A 21,437-nucleotide genomic window follows, 5' to 3' on the forward strand; every position below is an offset into this window, starting at 1 on the left:
TGTTTTCAAAATCCACTTGATACAATCCAAATTTTACACTAAAAATTAAAATTATTTTTTAATATATTATAAAACTTCGATATAACGGATTAATATGAGGAAGGGAGTATCTGAGAAATGAATAATTTTAATGCACACAAATTCGGACAGCTATCAATAAAGTTGCATTTAGTCCACATCGCTTTAGCAAGAACTGTAGAATCTAAGAGGACTGCTACATCCCGGGAACAGATGCACAGCTCGAAGGCCCGTTCGTGACGTCATGCAACTACTATTACACACTTTGAATCAATGCTTCATTTATTCTATCCGTGTTTTGTAATGTTGTTAGTTTGGGGTTTAAAGTTCATAATACAAAATGAAGATCTTGATCGAGTTTAGAAAATGTTAAAAATGTACAACAATCTACCACTGAATAACAATTAAAACGAGAACTGTACAGTGTCAGAAAAGCTTTAAGGTTGGGTTGGGTCTTCTTGTCTTGGATTGGGTTGGCTTGTAGAAATGCTTATCGGTGGTTCCGGGGAAGGAAAAGCTTGTGTTGGTCAAGTCAACCCAACCCAACCTAACCGAACTCAAGCCAACCCAACCCTAAAGCTGTATCCATTAAAAACAAACCTGTATCCATCTGTCCATTCAAATGAATCCAAAAAACTTCTTACATTATAACCGATAACATTAATTTCATCTCTAAAAATAGCATTAAGTACTGAATTTAGATGAGTCTAAAACAAATTAATTATTATCGTGATTAACATTAAAAATCGCTTTGAGTACTTGAATGTAATGAGTCCGCTCGTAATCTTCGATAATTCCCGTATCGGGATATCCATTTTCAACAATAAAAATCGGTATATTCCCATATTTGCTTTTAATGTAATTTAGGAGTGCTTCTAAAGATTCTGCGTCTGATTTTATTAAATTTTTAACAGAATTATCCCACAGATTTTGAAGATTTTTTTTCGTTGCGATATCTTTGGAAAATGTGTTATTTGAAATGGTAATAGAAGTATAATAATTTAAAGCAAAGAAATCTGCTGAGTTATTTATAGTTTCAATTTCATCTTTCGTAAATTTTGGAAGTTTTGAATTTAACATCTTCTCTATCATACTGTTTGTACTAATCTTATCTCTCATTATTTTCGGGTAATTCCCATTACCGAAAATTGGTTCGGCAAATTGACCCAACTAAAATCATTACAACAATACAAAAAAAGCAAAAATTAACAAAACTCTTACAGTAAATTCCATCAACATTTTAGCGAATTTAACATTATATTCGTTGGTTGTTTCTGCTACAAACCAAGGCGTTCCCAAATTAATACTCATCAAGCCATTTTGACTGTATTTAAACGAATTTTCGTAAAGTCGATAAACTGCAGCATGAGATTTTAAAACAACATAAGAACAAAGATAAATGCTTATTTTTGAATTTGTTCCAACTGGCGGAAAATTTGCATCGGTGTATGATCTTAAACAAAATGTTAAAGGATCGTTGAATGTTATCCAATATTTAACTCTATTGCCGAAAATTTCAAATACTAATCGAGCGTATTCAACAAAAAGTGTTGCAACGTAAGGATTTAGCCATGCTCCTATAGATTGGATACTTTGAGGTGTATCCCAATGGAAAAGTGTTACCATCGGGGAGATATCATGTGATATCAACGCATCAATTAATTTGTTGTAATGTTCTAAACCTTGATGATTCATTTTTCCATCGTTTACAATTCTCGACCAAGAAATAGAAAATTTGTAGATGTTTACACCGAGATTTTTTAATAATTCTACATCTTCATCTATTTTTTTGTAACCATCGCATGATATATCAGAGTTGGATGTATTTTTTATTTTATTTGGGAAGGTGTGGGTGAAATCATCCCATATTGAGGGTTCTTTTCCTATACATATAAGAAATGTATTAAAATTTAAGATCAATATTTGCAAATATTACCATCTACATCCCAAGAACCTTCTGTTTGATAAGCTGAAGAAGTTACACCAAATAAAAAATCGTCAGGAAATGCGTTATTGTTTATATTTATTCCTTGACTGGATTAAAAAAATTATTGTTTTCATTGCTTTCTTAAAAAAATCTACTTACGCTTGATTTAATAAAAATTGGCAAAAAATTATGATTAACATCTTTTTGTACTTAATTATGAAATAAATTGGAAAGTATACAATTTATGGCTTTTATACATTTTGAACGTCATTAGAATTTATAAAAAAATCGTATTGAAATTAGACTTTATTATTATTTTTTATGTGGTAATTTTATAGAGTTAATAAAACATGTGTAAATAGTCACGGCTTGTTAACTAACAAAATAATGGGTTTGACGATTTACCACAATTTTTTTTTTACAAAATCAACTAATAATATTTACTTTACAATTTATGTTAATAAAGATGGCGCACGCATTCATTGTTTGATATAATCTTGTACACATTCTTGTTCTATAAGAAAACTTGTATTAGGTAGGATCTCAATCTTGGAAGTTTTAGCAACCCCATTCAAAGCAAGATACCCACAGATTTTTACCAAGATTTCACTAGTGGAACTTCTCTTGTCTTCTATCACATAATCCAGTAATCTATATATGAAGCTGTATAGTAAAAGATCATCAGGAAGATTCCCCAAACCATGGTCTGACTCATAGACAGCGACATCACAAGAAGAAAATGAACAGAAATAGTCGGATAGAACAGAAGAAATCCTTATTAGGAGGAAGAAGTAGATGAATATGTGGGATAATTAACAAGAGTCATTTTTCTAAGATTTTTTTTGTTATCTCTTTCATCCAAGCTCAGTTCCGTCCCCATGTATACATTGCTCAACCGGGTGGATGTTTTCGTCTACCGACCAAGAGATTTCTAATCCGACCGCAATGTTTGGTTAAGGTTGCGTAAGCAGCGAGTAACACATTTTTAGGCAGATTAATTTTCTTTTCCAGCTTATAGGAATTGTTTCATTCTGCCATATCTTTGTTATCCATGTATGCAATTTACATATTTCTGAAGGAATTTCAACAATACCTTGCCGTTTGTTATTTTTGGAGCATTTATTGTTTCTCTACCTTCTTGTAATGTTGAAGGTTCTGCATTTTGTTCCTCCAGGTTTGCTTGCCTAGTAGATCATTCTCGTAATTTTGTTTCTTGTTTCTATATAGTTAGTCGCCTCTCTTTCTTAATTTGTTAAACTCAGTTTGTCTTTTTTAGGTTCTCCTTCGTATGTATCTTTCATGTGCCCCACTTATTTTCTCTATTGCCTGTTTACAATCGTCATCAAACAGATAGCTCTATTTGTGTCTTTGCTGCCTATTGTTGTTTTGGCCACTTCTCCAACTCTGTTTTGGTGCATTGTTTTCACATATCAGTCTTGATCTTATTTAACTTTCTAAGTTTGTCCCTACGTTTGGCAACCGTAGTCTATTCAGTTTCTGTATTTTCTCTTTGTCCGTGTGAGTATTATTTTTGGATACAACATGCTCTTCTTGTTTTGAGATGTAGGATGAGATCTATTCGCAGCTGTTTTGTCCATCATACTATGATCATCGGTAATATCTGTGTTGTTTTGTGTTGGAAGCATGTTTTAGGTTACTTTCATATCTTTACTAATGCCAAAGTACATTCACATTGTTTTTTCCGTGAAATGAGTGTGTCGCTATCGTGCCAGTAAACTGCGCCTCTTTTTCTAGTTTGGCATTCATACTTTTTTGGATCATTTTGATTACATTGCTTGGTGAATTATCATAAACCTCCTTTAAAAGTTGGTCAAATTTTTTTTTGACATCTTCCTTTTGCACCTCTATGGGCAGTCGATGTTTAGTCTTTAACTTCATTACCTTCACTTTGCTCTTAATATTGCCATCATCTTACGTTTCCTTAGTTCGTCGAGTAATGCTAGTAATAGGGTTTATTTAAAGTTCTCATCGTGATTGGTTCCACCAAGTAGAAAAAAATGTTATAATTTTAAAATAAAATAAATAATTTTTTTATGCTATCAATTACATAACAACCACGTTGTGTTTAATTTGGAACATAAAGGTAGCGAAATAAACTAACAATTTTTGCTTTATTTTTATGTCAGTTTCTGTGTATGAATAATTTAATAAAAATTTTATTAAATCTCATAGAAAATTTATTATTTAATTAGACATTAGAAATGAGTTTCTTGTCTTCATTTCTTTCATGTGACAACTAAGGAAAATCATACCAGACGTCAATTGAAATTAGGCATGGTCCACTTAATGATTCAACTTATTAATTTATTTTTCATTGCTGTTTTAAACTTTGAACATCTTTCGATCGGGGACTTTTTTTGCGATTTAATCAGTTGTTGATAAATCTTTAATCGGATCTTAGAAATTATATAAATTGATACATTTCAAACGTTTGAATAGACTCCAATTGTCTTTTTATAACTAAACATGAAACTTTTCATTGTATTGGCTACAATTTTAGCTGGTGCTTTTGGTAAGTCACTTCAGTGTCTTTATTGTCTAATTATTTTACTCGATTTAATCAAACAGCCGCACCATCTACTAAAATCATCAGTGGTGAAGATGCCGAAAGAAATGAATTCCCATATCAAGTCTCCGTTCAACTAAATCGCGAGGGTGCTTGGTTCCACAATTGTGGTGGTGCAATCTTAGATGAAGACACTATCGTAACCGCTGCTCACTGCTTATTCGAACATGATTTGGCTGATTTGAGAATCGTAGTTGGTATCTTGGATTTAGACGAAATTGATGGTCCATCCGACGCGCGAATTTTTACAGTCACCAACACAATCATACATCCAGACTACATTGGGGGGGCCGGCGTTGGTCCTAACGACATTGGTATTATTAAAATCAGCGATCTTTTCTTTTGGACCGATGCTGTTCAACCCGTTAGTCTTCCGGTAGCTGATGCCGTTTTCACTGGTCCCTCCGTTGTATCTGGTTGGGGATCCACCTTTCCTATTATAATTCCGATTATGCCAAATCGCCTTCAAAAAGCTAACACGCCTTTATTGAGCTATCAAGGTACTTATTTATTTTTTCTTAAAATGGTTAGTTTAATAAATATTTTTATTGGTTTCAGAATGTTACGACGCTTTCGTTGCAGTGACTGGAATTTCTGACAAGTTTGATGAACGTAGTAATGTTTGCACTGGAGGTTTAGATGATGGAGTCTTTGAGGCTCCTTGTTCCGGTGACAGTGGTGGCCCAGTTGTTCAAGATGGTGTTCTTGTTGGCGTCGTTTCTTGGGGAGTTTCGTGTGGTATGACTGGAGCTCCATCAGTACATACCAGAATTGCTTCATTTATTGATTTTATTCAAGAACATATGTAAAAAAATCAATGTATATTTAGAATTCATAGAAATAATAGCAATCTAACTATGTAGTCAGCTTGTTTTCTTATTTTTGGTGAATACATTAATAATATGGTGTCAATCAATGATGCTAAGCAAACCTTCATAATATTATAAAGATTGAAATTATAAGACAAATTACTTTTAGTTATAGATTTTATTTTTTATTTACGACAGTAATCAAATAAATTTCTTTGCCCCACTTAAAATTTTTCGTAAATTGATTAGGATTAGAAATGTACGGAAAATTTTAAACGCAAAACAAAGGGATTCATCCAGTCATTGCCGTATTGATGGAACATGTTATATATCACTGTAACGCAAATTAAACATTTTACACATTGAATGTAAGATTTGTATGCGCTTTAAGCAGCTAGAACAAACCCAATTCGTTTCTTCTCCAAATCATATATGCTGAAAAACTTTGAAAGAAAAGCTTCTCCAAGGAGCCAACGGTTTTTGTCAGATGTTGCTGTCCCCTCCACAAAAGCTGATATGCATATTGTTACAAGTTTGGCAAAAACCTATAAAAAGTAGTACCAAAAAATAGATCACTTTATATATTTTTTTGTTAATTGCTTTTTGTACGTAATCGGTTTCAGTTAAATTAAATTTCTGCGTGAAAAGCATGTTTTTACTGGTTACTGTCATATCTTTATTTATCTAGTTCATTAACATTGTTTTTTCTCTGAAATGAGTGTTTCCATATCGTGCTAGTAAACTGCGCCTCTTTTCATAGTTTGGCGTTCATATTTTCCTTTAATAATTCCATAAACTTCCTTTTAGAATTGGTAAAATCTTTTTTTGACATCTTCCTTTTGCTTCTCTATGGGCAGTCGATGTTTAGTCTCTAACTTCATTACCTGGCCACTTTGCTTTTTGTATTGCCATCATCTTACGTTTCCTTAGTTCGTCGAGTAACGCTAGTAATAAGATTTATTTAAGGTTCTCATCATGATTGGTTCCACCAAGTAGTTATTTAGCTCAATATACACCAAACTGTTAAAGTGTTTTCAACAATAACTTCCACCAATTTCGGCCAGTAACATTTGTCCTTCTTATTTATTATTATATTTAGTCGGATTTATTCGGATTTTCCATCGAACAAATTTTAGATTGATGTGTAAAAATCAGTATTCGTTACAATAATTGTCTTTTTCATAATAAAAGTATGATAACATTATAAATCATATGAACAAAATTAATATGAGTATTACGATAGATATGAATCGAATGTGAACACATTTCCGTTTAATACTTTCTATAATAACATCATATAAAAATTGATTGAAATGTTTGTGTTGATTACTAACTGGAGTTTACTGGAAACTAACTGGAGTTTCATTTCGTTCAAAAATGTCTACCGATATAGCCTTTTTAAGACAAATCCAATACATAAGCGGTCCATACAGTTTAGACTTATTATCTTGGAATAAACGAACGGAATCTTTTCAAGTGAATAATTGTTGTGCTTGCAAATTAATATTAGCAACATACATTGGTTTAGTAATTTCGTTGTACGTTCAAAATGCTTACGATATTATTGCGAATCATTACGAAGAATCTTTAGAATTGTTCATCGAAATAACATTAGGATTAGCAATGTGTCTTGGTTATTGGATAACACGATATTTTATGCAAAATACTTATATTCATTTTTATGAAACATGGAGAAAATTGGAGAACGTTTTTGATGAATATAATTCAAAACTCAATCATTTTAAAGGAAATATATTTAATTTATTATTGTATTCTTTGATAATTTATAATTCTATTCACTCGATTCTTTTCATTGTATCGCTTCTTATAAATAATGCACGATCGTCTTTATCTTTTAAATTACTCATTGCAATAGTAGCTATTAATACTATGCTTACATTAGTTTTTTATCAACGTATTTTAATAAATGCGTTAAAAATGTTAGTGAAAATTTACGCACATAGATCTTATTTAACAAAAAAAGTTAATTGTGCAATGTGTAATAACAATAAAAGAAATATTGTTGATATCGATGAAATTTGTATGAAGCACTTATTGAAATTTACAAACAAATCATTTGCACTTATACTTCAATTATACAAGCATTATATAAAGATCAGTCAGGGACAAATAATTATATCCAATGTAGGTTGTTTCGTGGAAACTTCTGTTGAAGGATATCGAGCTTATAAAGATTTATACATAACGGAGAAAAAATCTATGTGGATACAAGTTTATAGCAATGTTCTTCTTGTGGGTTTAAATATTGGTCTCGCTTATATCATAACGTTGTTATCTGAAAAAATAATTCAAGAAAAAAATAACCTTACAAGAAGTGTTAGCCGTTCTTTCTTATTATCACCAGGTAAACTATCCATAAAAAAGGACATTAAACAAACTTTAATGTACTTGATGAGACATGACCTTAATTTTTCTATTTTTGGAGTGTATCATATCAATTCTCCTTTATATGTAAGAGTAAGTCATTTAAAAAAAAATGTTATAATTTTAAAATAAAATAAATAATTTTTTTAGGCTATCCATTACATAACAACCACGGTGTGTTTAATTTGGAACATAAAGGTAGCGAAATAAACTAACAATTTTTGATTTATTTTTGTCAGTTTCTGTGTATGAATAATTTAATAAAAATTTTATTAGATCTCATAGAAAATTTATTATTTAATTAGACATTAGAAATGAGTTTCTTGTCTTCATTTCTTTCATAATAGCTAAGGAAAATCATACCAGACGTCAATTGAAATTTGGCGTGGTCCACTTATTAATTTATTTTTCATTTCAGTTTTAAACTTTGAACATCTTTCGATCGGGGACTTTTTTGCAATTTAATCAGTTGTTGATAAATCTTTAATCGGACCTTAGAAATTATATTATAAATTGATACATTACAACCGTTTAAATAGACTCCAATTGTCTTTTTATAACTAAACATGAAACTTTTCATTGTATTGGCTACAATTTTAGCTGGTGCTTTTGGTAAGTCACTTCACCGTCTTTATTGTCTAATTATTTTACTCAATTTAATCAAACAGCCGCACCTTCTACTAAAATCATCGGTGGTGAAGATGCCCAAAGAAATGAATTCCCATATCAAGTCTCCGTTGAACTAATCAAGACGGTGTTTGGTTCCACAGTTGTGGTGGTGTAATCTTAGATGAAGACACTATTGTAACCGCTGCTCACTGCTTATTTGAACATGATTTCGGTGATTTGAGAATCGTAGTTGGTATCTTGGATTTAGACGAAATTGATGATCCATCCGACGCGAGAGTTTTTGCAGTCACCAACACAAACAATCATACATCCAGACTTCATTGGGGGGGACGACGTTGGTCCAAACGACATTGGTATTCTTAAAATCAGCGATCTTTTCTTTTGGACCGATGCTGTTCAACCCGTTGGTCTTCCGGTAGCTGATGCCGTTTTCATTGGTGCCTCCGTTTTATCAGGTTGGGGATCCATCTTTCCTATTGTAGTCCCGATTATGCCAAATCGCCTTCAAAAAGCTAACACGCCTTTATTGAGCTATCAAGGTACTTATTTGTTTTTTCTTAACATGGTTAGTTTAATACATGTTTTTATTGGTTTCAGAATGTTTCGACGCATTGCCTGCGACATCTGCTGAGAAATTGGAGGAACGTAGTAATATTTGCACCGGAGGTTTAGATGATGGAATCTTGGGGGCTTCTTGTTACGGTGACAGTGGTGGCCCAATTGTCCAAGATGGTGTACTTGTTGGCGTCGTTTCTTGGGGAGTTTCGTGTGGTATGACTAGAACTCCATCAGTACATACCAGAATTGCTTCATTTATTGATTTTATTCAAGAACATATGTAAAATAATCAATATATATTTAGAATTCATAGAAATAATAGCAATCTAACTATGTAGTTAATTTGTTATCTTATTTTTGGTCAATAAATTTATAATATGGTGTCATTCAATGATGCTGAACAAATATTCATAATATTATAAAGATTGAAATTATAAGACAAATTAGTTTTAGTCATTGATTTTATTGAAATATTCACGTGCGTTACAGTGATATACAGGGTGATTCATTAGCTCTATGACAAACTTTGGCAGATGAAAGGTGATGCGATTCTAAGGAAAAATGTTATATGAATATGGGTCCCATTCATTTTGGTTAAAGAGTTACAAGCCTTTGAAAATTTTACACAGTTTAATAGGCAAAAAATAAATTTAAAAATTACAAAAATTGTTCGAAATGTCCGCCTTCAGCTTGAATGCACGCTTCACATCGACGAAGTAAAGATTTGCAACAATCGCAACAATAATTATGAAACCCAAATACAGAGTTGGCTGTGATAACAAAACTGAGTTCTTTATGTCAAACATTTCAATTTACTCTATTCTGTGTGTTTCAAAGTTTATAATTGTCAGAGTTTTGATCGAAAACGAAAATGCATGTATTTACGACTGAAGAATATGCAGATATTATTTTTGTATACGGGCTTTGTAACGGAAACGCTCGGCAAGCAGCAAGAGAATACCTTCGTAGGTTTCCAAATAGACATCAACCTGCCCATACAGTGTTTAGTGCATCATATCACAGACTGAGAGAAACAGGTAACCCCGCTCCACTACATTCCGTTCGTCCCCATGATGTGAATGTACAAAATGAAGAATGTGTTATTGATTTAGTACTTGACGACCCTTCAATTAGTACTCGGCGTATAGCGAGCATGTTACAAATATCCCAAAGTTTTGTATGGCGTGTATTGAATCGAGAAATGTTAGATCCGTTTCATCGCCAAAATGTTCAAGCATTACATCCTGGAGATACTGAGCAACGCTTAGCATTTTGCCACTGGATTATTCAGCAACATGCTCAAAATAATAACTTCATTTCCCAAGTTTTGTGGTCTGATGAAGCGTGTTTCACTAGGGACCGCATAAATAATTATCATAACAAACATGTGTGGTCCTTGCAAAATCGACATGCAATTAGACCTGGAAGATTTCAGCAACGGTTTAGTGTAAACGTTTGGGGTGGCATTTTTAACAATTCTTTGCTACCTGTATGGGTGATAAATGAACGCTTAAATGCAAATATGTACAGAAATTTCTTGGGACATAACCTTTTCGATTTTATCGACGACGTACCACTTAACATAGTTCAAAATATGTGGTATCAGCACGATGGTGCACCACCACATCGAGGAAGAGAAGTCATCGCTTGGTTACATGAACATTTTTCAAACAAATAGATTGGCAATGGAGGTCCAGTAGTCTGGCCACCACGATCCCCAGATCTAAATCCGCTGGATTATTATTTCTGGGGACACATGAAGCAGCTTGTGTACCATGTAGAAATTACTACCCGTCAGCAACTACTGGACAGAATTCAAGATGCAGCTAATAGCATACGGAATGATCCAAATATCATACGTCGTGTGATAGAATCTTTACTTCGTCGATGTGAGGCGTGCATACAAGCTGAAGGCGGACATTTCGAACAATTTTTGTAATTTTTAAACTTATTTTTTATGTTACATTTTCATTTGCCTATTAAACTGTGTAAAATTTTCAAAGGCTTGTAACTCTTTAACCAAAATGAATCGGACCCATATTCATATAACATTTTTTCCTTAGAATCGCATCACCTTTCATCTGCCAAAGTTTGTCGTAGAGCTAATGAATCACCCTGTATAACATGTTTCATCAATTTACGACAGTAATCAAATAAATGTCCTTGCCCCACTTTTAAAATTTTTCGTAAATTGATTAGGATTAGAAATTTATGGAAAATTTTAAAAGCAAAACAAAGGGATTCGTCCAGTCATTGCCGTATATTGATGGAACATGTTTATATCACTGTAACGCAAATTAAACATTTTACACATTGAATGTAAGATTTTTATGCGCTTTAAGCAGCTAGAACAAATCCAATTCGTTTCTTCTCCAAATCATATATGCTAAAAATCTTTGAAAGAGAAGCTCCTCCAAGGAGCCAATGGCTTTTGTGAGATGTGGCTGTCCCCTCCACAAAAGCTGATATGCATATTGTTACAAGTTTGGCAGAAACCTATAAAAAGTAGTGGATGTTTAGTCTCTAACTCCATTACTTGGCCACTTTTTTTTGTATTGCCATCATCATGTTTTTTTAGTTCGTCGAGTAATGCTAGTAATAGGGTTTGTTTAAGGTTCTCGTCTTGATTAGTCCCACCAAGTAGTTATTTTGTTCAATATACACCAAACTGTTAAAGTGTTTCATCTTATAATAATTTAATACAAATTTTATTAAATCCCATAGAAAATTTATTATTTAATTAGACATTAGAAATGAGTTTCTTATTTTCATTTCAATCATATGATAACTAACGAAAATCATACCGGACATCAATTGAAATTTGGCGTGGTCCACTTAATGATTCAACTTGTTGATTTTCTTCAATTAAATTCATTATCAAAAACATCTTTCGATCGGGGACTTTTTTGCGATTTAATCAGTTATTGATAAATCCTTAATCGGACCTTAGAAACTATATATACTGATACATTTCAACCGTTTAAATAGACTCCAATCGTCTTTTTATAACTAAACATGAAACTTTTTATTTTATGGGCTACAGTTTTAGCTGGTGCTTTTGGTAAGTCACTTTAGTGTGTATATTGTCTAATTATTTTAATCAAATTTAATCAAACAGCCGCACCTTCTACTAAAATCACCAATGGTGAAGATGCCCAAAGAAATGAATTCCCATATCAAGTCTCCGTTCAAATAAATCGCAACGGTGTTTGGTACCACAATTGTGGTGGTGCAATCTTAGATGAAGACACTGTCGTAACCGCTGCTCACTGCTTAATCCGAGAAGATTTGAATTATTTGAGAATTGTAGTTGGTATCTTAGATTTAGACGAAATCAATGGTCCATCCGACGCGCAAGTTTTTAGAGTCACCAACACAATTATACATCCCGGCTACAGTGGGAGCATTGGTCCTAACGATATTGGTATTATTAAAATCGGCGTTCTTTTCTTTTGGACCGATGCTGTTCAACCTGTTGGTCTTCCGGTAGCTGATGCCGTTTTCAGTGGTACCTCCGTTTTATCAGGTTGGGGATCAACCTCAACCGGTTCGACTGTGATTATGCCAAATCGTCTTCAAAAAGCTAATACGCCTTTGTTGAGCCATCAAGGTACTTATTTATTTTTTTTTTAAATGGTTAGTTTAATAAATATTTTTATTGGTTTCAGAATGTTACGACGCTTTTGTTGCGTTAGTCGGATCTCCTTTGCATTTGGATGAACGTAGTAATGTTTGCAGTGGAGCTTTAGATGATGGAGTCGCTGCTTGTTCCGGTGACAGTGGTGGCCCAATTGTCCAAGATGGTGTTCTTGTTGGCGTCGTTTCTTGGGGAGTTTTGCCATGTGGTAGAGTTGGAGCTCCATCAGTACATACCAGAATTGCTTCATTTATTGATTTTATTCAAAAACATATGTAAAAGAATCTATATATATTTAGAATTCATGGAAATAATAGCAAAATAACTTTGTGGTCAGCTCTTTTTCACCTTATTTTTGGTCAATAAATTAATAATATGGTGTCGACCAATGATGCTAAATATTAGAAAGATTGAAATTATAAGACAAATTAGTTTTAGTTATAGATTTTATTGAAATACTCACGTGCGTTACAGTGATATATAACATGTTCCATCAATTTACGACAGTAATCAAAAAAATTTCTTTGTTTTGCTTTTAAAATTTTTCGTAAATTGATTAGGATTAGAAATTTACGGAAAATTTTAAAAGCAAAACAAAGAGATTCATCCAGTCATTGTCGTAAATTGATGGAACATGTTATATATCACTGTAACGCAAATTAAACATTTTACACATTGAATGTACGATTTTTATGCGCTTTAAGCAGCTAGAACAAATCCAATTCGTTTCTTCTCCAAATCGTATATGCTGAAAAACTTTGAAAGAAAAGCTCCTCCAAGGAGCCAATGGTTTTTGTCAGATGTTGCTGTCCCCTCCACAAAAGCTGATATGCATACTGTTACAAGTTTAGCAGAAACCTATAAAAAGTAGTACCAAAAAATTATTTAGATCACTTTATATTTTTTTTGTTAAGTACTTTTTGCACATAATCGGTTCCAGTTAAATTAAATTTCTCTCCAGATATTACAAAAGTTATGTGTGGCATTTGGTTAATGGTGTTACAATCAACCTAAAAATTAATTTATAGAAAAATAAAAACAGAATTTTTGTTAACATACTTCATATCGTCCAAAATATAATGGTTTTGCCCTAATATGTTGATTGATTATCTTCAAGTAATCTTTTGTGGTTATAATTGAATTACTACTTGTGTCTGCAAATGCTACACAATCTGCGTCACAAACTGGAATAGATTTATTTTGATACCATAAATTAACGCTAAAAAATAAAATGTTAAAAATTAAAAATTACATTAAGAACTAGCCATTTACGAATCCATGTTAAATTCCCAATTAGTACTATCTGTATTAACAGGAGCATATGTAATGTTTTCTTTTACAGTTTTATTGATGTGGTGAACATGTTTTCCATCAATTCCTCCAAAATAGATGCTTCCACCTTTAGGTGAACTCCTATCTCTATATAACAAAAATAATTATATTAAAGAAATGTTCAATAAATAAATTTAAACTTTACCTGTTAAGATAAATTGAAAAAATAGGCGTTTTAATTTTTGTTTGCCTAAGCATGTTATAGAAAAATGGTGTCACACCATCACCTCTATCCATAGCTAATCCAATAACACCATCAGCTTTTGTAAACACATTCCAATAAGGAACTCCAACCATTTCAACAAATGTTTGATTTATAAGTGATTGGCCAGCCTATGAAAATGTTATAGAATTATTTTCCAAACTAAAATGTACGCAATTGATAACATACCACTATTCTATCTCTAGAATAATATCCAGTCAAATTATAAGTTCCTTCATTAGCAAGATACGTTTTATTTGTAGCATTGTATGTTGATGATTGATCATGGTTGAATTTTGAATGAAACCCTAAAATTATTATTTGATAAGCAATAAATAAATCTAAAATAAAAACAATGTGATATAAAACATACAACAACCAATACTTTTTGTAGGACAATCTTTAGATAATACCCAAGAAGTTGTCCAGGCTGTATCAAAAATTACTTTCATTTCTTGACCAGGGGATCCCACATTAATAATTCCATAAAACTCTGACTAAAATTTATGAATTTAAATGATGATTATATTTTATCAAATAACATAGAGAGCAAAATCTATTTTTAGTTAATACTTAATACACAGGAAGAATAACAAGGTTATCAAGTTGGCTTCTTCTAAATTATAACAACCACAATAAACAAGAAAGATAAAAAGTAGCTTAAACCATCTTTAAATAGTGAGACAATAAAACTTACATCAAGATATCTCATTAAAGGTATAGTATCATTAGTTCTGTTTCTAGGTTTTGGTTTTTTAACCCAATCCAGCCAAATATCATGTTCGGGTATGTTAGGTGTGTCCAACATATTTTCTCTAGGCGTTTTTTGTCGAAACAAAGAAATCCTAAAAAAATACATATAAAAAGTTAGATAAAAACAAAAATTGAAACCTACTTGAAGCTGTTATGATAACAATAGCAGCACATTATAAAACAAAACAAAAAAGAGAATTTTGAAAACATGTTTAGAAACGTTTTGAACCGATTGCGATGAGTCTACGACTGACGACTGCGAAGAAGAATTTCCGCGCATGTATTTATAGGCATCGTAAAAGAGAAAAAAAATTAAAGAATTGGGGGATTCACCGATGATGTTCAACCACAAACGGAATCAAAGTTTATTTTGTAATAAACTCTTTGACTGTGTTTAGTTTGTTAAATTGGTTGTTATCAAAATTAACATTATTAATTCGCCAAGAGATTATTCGTACTTATTTTTAGTTGTTTATAAACTAAACTAGATGAATCATGACGTTGAAGATAGAAAAATAGTGGATGTGGTTCAATAATCAGAAATTATTCATTTCGAGATTAGTAATAACGTTTGACTTAAATAGAATATTTTTTATATTGTCACCAACAAAAATCAATAAACATATTGTTATTAAAATACATTTCGTGTTTCTATAAATCAATGTTACAGAGCGTTGATGTCGAATATTTTTAACACTTTTGAGCACTTCTGTAGTATGACTATTGAAGTATAGAGTTCGCTGAAGGTAATAAAATCGTTTGACACGTTTGAAATATTATAGTAGATTTAATTATAATGAATATAAAGATTAAGAAATAACTTTGTCATATTAAATAATAACTTGAACCTTGTACTGCTTTACGAACGTCATACAGTGGAGTCGTTTATTACGTATAACGATTTATAAAGCTAAAAGCAATTTAAATATATCAGAGTTTGGAAAATTACTAGATGTTCAAGATTTTCAATATACTACAGAATGGTTGGAAACATTTAAAGCAAGACATAAATTTACCGCTAAAATTTCTGCACAAGCAGCAGAAATTAATAAAGACGTCGTTTCTACTTGGTTAAAGCAGACACCGATGATGATATTTTTAATGGAGAGCAAAACAGAACATTTTTTATAAATTTGCTCCTGATCGTAGCTTAAAGTTTAACATAACCACCTGTTTTTCTTAACTTTTTTGCCCCCTAATCGTTTGGAAGGTTGTCGCTCCATCTTTTTCTAGATCGTCCTGATGCTGATTTGTCCCGTGTTATTTTCACAATTCGTTCTTCTGTCGATATGCTCATTCCATTTTTTCTTTCTCCCCAATACCCAATCATTGATGTTATCTATCCTGCAAGCCTCTCTGATGTTCTCACTTCTCGCTCTGTCCATCAATGTTTTCCCAACTATTCTACACACTATTTTCATTTCTGTAGTTTGTAGCATTCTTTTTGTTTTGGATGCTTTTGGTCGAGTCTCTGCTGCATATGTTAATACTTTCACTGTACCATCATTAAAACATAGCAAGAAACCGTGTTCCTCTCAAGATACAATAACAGTAAAAGGGTTAATATAGGTCTAATTGGAGTCTTGTAAGCATTTAGGTTATGCAGCTGTTCTTGCCGCTCTACTAGCTTGATTCTTTACTTCGGTCTCAATATCTCCGTATCCAGATATTTCAATGCCAAATATTTGAATTTCATTTCTTGATGTATGATTTTATCATCGACCACCAGCTTGCATGTGATCGGTGTCTTGGAGGTAGTCATGTATTTTGTTTTTGCTGCTGAAACTGGAACAGTAACCTCTGGAGATCATCTTCATTTTCCGTGACCAGCACAGCATCGTTTGCGTATGGATACAGGATGTTAACCACCTTATTTCCCATCTTGTATCCTCTTAGTTAACCATTTTTGTGTGTGCAAATTTAAGTTGTACAGAAAAACGTAAACTGCTTGTTATTGGAAAATACAAAAATCTATCTCCAAACAGTCACATATGCAGCTAATAAGAGTTGATTGGATGACAGCAACTATTTTTCAAAGAAACTGTTCAAAATTTCTTACATTTGAAAAATATGAAACTTGATTTTTCTCTTCGACTCCGTATTCATTGCAATTAAGATTATCGTTGCAGTTGTTAGACATCTTATACATAGTTATAATTTGATATTGCAGTAAGTCTATAAATGTTAATTATATCACTGCTTGTTGTGTGATCGTCAAATCTGTATGTTAACATAACAAACAGATCTTCGGACTTTATATGTCTAAAGATATGTCTTTCAGTAATATCCTCTATCCTATTGGAAGGTCGATATTGTAGCACATATTGTTATGACTTTAGAATACTGATGTACTCTTTTTCACAAAATTTTCTGTTTCTGTTACAACAAGTTCAAGAATTAACCTTGAAACCATTTGAGTTCATCAGTTATTTGGCATAAAATACTAAAGTACATTAATCCATTAAACAAGATATTGCAAATAAGATATGTGCGTTTGATCTTTTATAAGTATGTTTCAAGAATCGTTAAGATTTGTTCTTCATTAATCTATCACCTATGCAAAAGAACTGAGTTTGGCACATAATTGAGTCACGGAACTGTTAAGATGTGAGTCGAATGATGATATTCGAATTGACGCTGGGATCAGGTGCATCTAAAGGATGTGTATTGCTTTATTCTCCAACAAAGATATAAAAAAATAAAATATATCGTTGAAATAAACAAAAAATACATGATGAAATGTAGTATTAAAAAATCGACAAGAAATTATTTATTCTCATTTCCTTATAACTAATCTTAGTTATGGTTCTCATTAATAAGCATAATGAACGTTGATGTTAAAAGATAATTTCCAATTACCATCACAAGTAGATCTGTTCCTTCCTTAATAAAGGCAAAGCGTAAATAGCCGTACCGATTGAGAATAAGAATGTTCTCGCAGAAGTAAAGTGCAGACAGGAAGATGGTGATTTTGTGTTCGTTCTTCTGGTGTTCATCGCCTCCGTGGAAAGATTAACATACAATTAAGCGGTAGCCGTTGACCGACGTCGTTTAGACCGTTATCGTTGAGGCCCGCGGCTAATTGCTATCCGAGGCTTCAGTTTTTGCTTTCAGGAGTTATCTAGCACCATCTTTGTAGAGTGTGCTTCGAAAACGGGAAATCCCCGTTTTCGATGTGGAAAAGTGGAAATTGGTTCGTATACAGAGGAACTTCGATGGTTTCCTGCTGGTGTAATAAGTACTAGTAATCCTGCTATGTAATGAGTACGTCATGGAGAAATATCTTGTATGCATTATGTCTAATAACTGTTATTTACAACGGGGGGGTCCTAAATTTTTGTGCTTCCTGGAAATTGCTTTTCTAACAATATAATGTTATCAATTTTCTTAGAGATTATTATTATAATTGATGTGTCGTAAAAAGAGATATAATTAAAATTTCTTTGATAAATAACTTGACAAGTTCTGAAATGCAGAAATCAATCGCTCTAGTTTGTCCATAAACAAGACGGCGTTATCCGCGAAACGATCGCTTTTCCAATTCGAGTTTCTAATTAATTGGCCTCCGCGAATGTTAGTCAATTGGCGGTCGTGTAGCGTGGACATTAAGACAGTCGAAGGAATTTAGAAAAGGTCAATAATTTCACCATTTTCCGTATGAGAGAGCAGCAATTCGTCGAAGATCATTCTCTAATCTTAAATTGTCAAGAAAAAAGATTATCGATTTGATTTTATTTTAATAAACACCACGTAGTGTAATAAACTTTTTGTGAATATTAAATTATAAAGCGCAAGAAAACATTTTTTTTATTTATTACCGACCTTAATACGGTACAAGACTCTCGCCATTAACGCATCCGGCTGTAAAAATGGGGGGACTCCATGCGAACGTCCCTGGTTCGGATAAATCTTGTTCGGACGTTATGCGATTAAAACCGCGGCGGCTCTTTTTAACAACGCGAATCAGACGTGAAAAACGTGCCTGCAAATTGCCGATTGATAATAATAAGAGACGGCTGTTAATGAACACTGGTGCGTTTTATAACTGGTTTATAATGTAAAATATCTTAAGAAAATAAAAATCCTGTTTATATATTATGTAGAATACATTTTCTTCGAACAATTTAATTTTCTGTAAATCTTTAGGGTGACAGCTTAAATCCATTACTCTTTGTAGCATACATGGACAGAATAATAAAGCAAATCAAAAGACAAACTATGCAGACGTTAACAAGAACAAAAGTAAGATACTACACATCAGAAAAGAAGCAACGACTGGAGGTGGTAGAAAAGTACGAATATCTTGGAACCATAATAAGTAAGGATGGAAAGATAGATCAGGAAATACGCAATAGAACAGCAAAAGCAAGTGCAGTCTACTATCAAATAAACAACACCCTCGGTAAGAAGGAACTGAACCCTAAGGCAAAAATACAATTATATAAAACCATCTATATACCCACACTTAATAATGGATCAGAAACTTGGACGACGTTAGATAAGCACAAATCGAAAATAACAGCAGCAGAGATGAAGTACCTACGAAAGATATTGGGGAAAGCCAGAAGAGATACAGAAAATAGAGGGAAAACAACTAAGTTTGTCTAAGAAAATGCTCAACATGAAGCCAGAAGGAAAGAGAAACCGTGTTAGACCAAGAGCCCAATGTGAGGGAGAGATTGAGAAGATGGTTGAAAGACCATCTTTCTATACCAACCTTGTTGCCGGGTTTTCAAAGGTTTTTGAGGAACTAACCAAGCGAAGGCTCTCAAACTACTTAGATAAGAATGACATAATAACTGAAAGGCAACATGGATACAGATCAAAAAGAGCTACAACGACGGCTATTATGAACATAACAAGAGATATCATTGATGCACATGATGGTTTCGAAAAAGTTAAAATGATCTGTTGTGATCTGAGCAGAACGTTTGACACCGTGGACCATGGTATACTGGTAAACAAGTTAGAATTCTACGGTGTTAGAGGTAACCAATTAAAACTTATTGAGTCATACCTTTCTCAAAGATACCAGATGGTTCATTGGAAGGGGAAATTGTCAGACGGAAAGAAGTGTTTATGTGGTGTTCCCCATGGGTCAATCCTTGGTCCCTTACTTTTCATGATCTATCTGAATAATCTGCCAGATTGCACGACGGGGGTCACTAAATCTTTATATGCCGACAATACGTCTTTTGTGGTTCAACACATCACGGACGGTGGAGTTGAGGAGCGGGGAAGTTTTGGGCTCTGCTGCGGACTGGATGAACGCAAATAAGCTCCTACTAAATAACGAAAAAACACAGTCCCTGGATTTCATCTCAAAAGAAAGGAGTACGACCCCTTTTCTCGGACTTTACTTGGACTCGTTGTTGACATAGGGCCCTCATGGTGCGTCGATTGAGGCGTTGTGCGGGTCTTGAGGCTGCTAGAGTGGAGTACTTTTTGTGTTTTCATGCGGTGGCTGGGTACGGTGTTCTGGCCTGGGGGTCGGCTACTGGATTAAAGAGTGCTGTATTCGAGCGTTAAACGGCCTAACTTCCATCGTGATTTGTAAATCATCTTTTAAAAAACACAAGATACTAACAGTGCTATCTAAGTACATATTAACGTGTCTAAATTACGTTCATAATAATAAAAGTGAATTCAGGACAAACTCTCATTGCTACGACACACGACATAAATCGTTTTTTGAATTGCCATCACATAGACTCAAATTAACGCAGCAGGGAGTAGATTTCCAGGGTACGAGGATGTATTATAAATTGCCACAACATGTCAAAGATCTAACTCCTAAGAAGTTTCATATATATGTACTCGTAAAATGTTTCTATAATATAGATGAATATTTTAATTGTAATGAATTGATACTGTTTTTGTGTTAGATGTAAGCCTTGTTTGTAAGACTGATTGTTTTTTGTTTTGACGTTTTTGCTCGACTTTGTATCAACAGATAAATAAAGAATATGAAGAGGGACGAGACCCGCCGAAGTACGGACTATGACCAGAGATAAGGAAGATGTATAAAAGATAGATCCAAAACCTAACACCGTAAGGTATAAATGGGGATAAGAGAAAGAAGAAGAAGAAGAAGTACATCTTGAGGTTATAATCTTGAAATCACGTTGACGTGATTAGATACGATAAAATTTACGAAAAAAAAAAATAAAAAATTTATTACCGCTTAGAGAACCATAAATTAAAGAAAAACACCGGGCGAAGGGTTAATAACTCCTAATTAAATTTGTCATTAACTGTAATTATTTTGAAAACGTTTCAGCTTTATGTTTTCTAAGCTGCAGGTTTATAGCTCTAAAAAACATTAAGAACTTGATTAATTATGCTGTTGAACTGGTGTAATAATCACAATATAAAAGCTCATTATATTACACTTTGACCGTAATTAAACAAAATGAAAAAAATAAAAATATTTGGACTTTCCCGCAATTACACTATGCAACAACAAAAAATTTTATTTTCACTTAGTTTAAAAGATATCACTTCCCCTTGTATATATTCCTTTGAAGGCACCAAGGAAAGTGGTTAAGATCTGCTTTAATGTCGCATCTCAAACTCCACTATTTCCTGGCAAAAATGTT

General features: G+C 33.0%; 3 protein-coding genes across 3 annotated transcripts; 1 reads left to right on the forward strand and 2 right to left on the reverse strand.

Moving 5' to 3' along the window:
• Positions 1-100: 100 nt before the first annotated feature.
• On the reverse strand, positions 101-3,591 carry LOC111423866 (myrosinase 1-like). The gene is made up of 4 exons (XM_071197152.1): positions 3,485-3,591; positions 1,240-1,939; positions 778-1,188; positions 101-725 (listed from the first exon to the last, which is right to left on the reverse strand). The coding sequence occupies exons 1-4, from the start codon at positions 3,589-3,591 to the stop codon at positions 576-578; spliced, it is 1,368 nt and encodes a 455-aa protein (XP_071053253.1). The 3' UTR covers positions 101-575.
• Positions 1,919-15,477, forward strand: LOC111423865 (transmembrane protease serine 9-like). The gene is made up of 8 exons (XM_071197153.1): positions 1,919-4,478; positions 4,535-5,032; positions 5,091-5,339; positions 6,852-7,048; positions 8,604-8,895; positions 8,954-9,147; positions 11,990-12,524; positions 12,583-15,477. The coding sequence occupies exons 1-8, from the start codon at positions 4,433-4,435 to the stop codon at positions 12,828-12,830; spliced, it is 2,259 nt and encodes a 752-aa protein (XP_071053254.1). The 5' UTR covers positions 1,919-4,432; the 3' UTR covers positions 12,831-15,477.
• LOC111423900 (lysosomal aspartic protease-like) lies at positions 12,980-15,064 on the reverse strand. The gene is made up of 9 exons (XM_023057280.2): positions 14,981-15,064; positions 14,783-14,930; positions 14,459-14,582; positions 14,275-14,393; positions 14,029-14,216; positions 13,824-13,970; positions 13,611-13,770; positions 13,469-13,561; positions 12,980-13,409 (listed from the first exon to the last, which is right to left on the reverse strand). Exons 1-9 carry the CDS (start codon positions 15,046-15,048, stop codon positions 13,251-13,253), a joined length of 1,206 nt encoding a protein of 401 aa, XP_022913048.1. The 5' UTR covers positions 15,049-15,064; the 3' UTR covers positions 12,980-13,250.
• Positions 15,478-21,437: the final 5,960 nt, after the last annotated feature.

The sequence above is a fragment of the Onthophagus taurus genome, chromosome 7 (assembly GCF_036711975.1).
Source record: "Onthophagus taurus isolate NC chromosome 7, IU_Otau_3.0, whole genome shotgun sequence".
Lineage (NCBI taxonomy): Eukaryota > Metazoa > Arthropoda > Insecta > Coleoptera > Scarabaeidae > Onthophagus > Onthophagus taurus.

What these genes read in the sequence shown, in the direction of transcription:
- LOC111423866 (XM_071197152.1), bottom strand. Translation starts at nt 3,591, where the DNA reads ATGCTTCCAACACAAAACAACACAGATATTACCGATGATCATAGTATG. An exon ending in AAATGTTGATGGAATTTACT is followed by an intron (nt 1,189 to 1,239) that starts GTAAGAGTTTTG and finishes TAATGATTTTAG; the next exon opens with TTGGGTCAATTTGCCGAACC. An exon ending in AGCGGACTCATTACATTCAA is followed by an intron (nt 726 to 777) that starts GTACTCAAAGCG and finishes AATTTGTTTTAG; the next exon opens with ACTCATCTAAATTCAGTACT.
- LOC111423865 (XM_071197153.1), top strand. Translation starts at nt 4,433, where the DNA reads ATGAAACTTTTCATTGTATTGGCTACAATTTTAGCTGGTGCTTTTG. An exon ending in GCCTTTATTGAGCTATCAAG is followed by an intron (nt 5,033 to 5,090) that starts GTACTTATTTAT and finishes TATTGGTTTCAG; the next exon opens with AATGTTACGACGCTTTCGTT. An exon ending in GCCTTTGTTGAGCCATCAAG is followed by an intron (nt 12,525 to 12,582) that starts GTACTTATTTAT and finishes TATTGGTTTCAG; the next exon opens with AATGTTACGACGCTTTTGTT.
- LOC111423900 (XM_023057280.2), bottom strand. Translation starts at nt 15,048, where the DNA reads ATGTTTTCAAAATTCTCTTTTTTGTTTTGTTTTATAATGTGCTGCTAT. An exon ending in TACAAAAAGTATTGGTTGTT is followed by an intron (nt 14,394 to 14,458) that starts GTATGTTTTATA and finishes TAATAATTTTAG; the next exon opens with GGTTTCATTCAAAATTCAAC. An exon ending in TTTTCAATTTATCTTAACAG is followed by an intron (nt 13,971 to 14,028) that starts GTAAAGTTTAAA and finishes TTTGTTATATAG; the next exon opens with AGATAGGAGTTCACCTAAAG.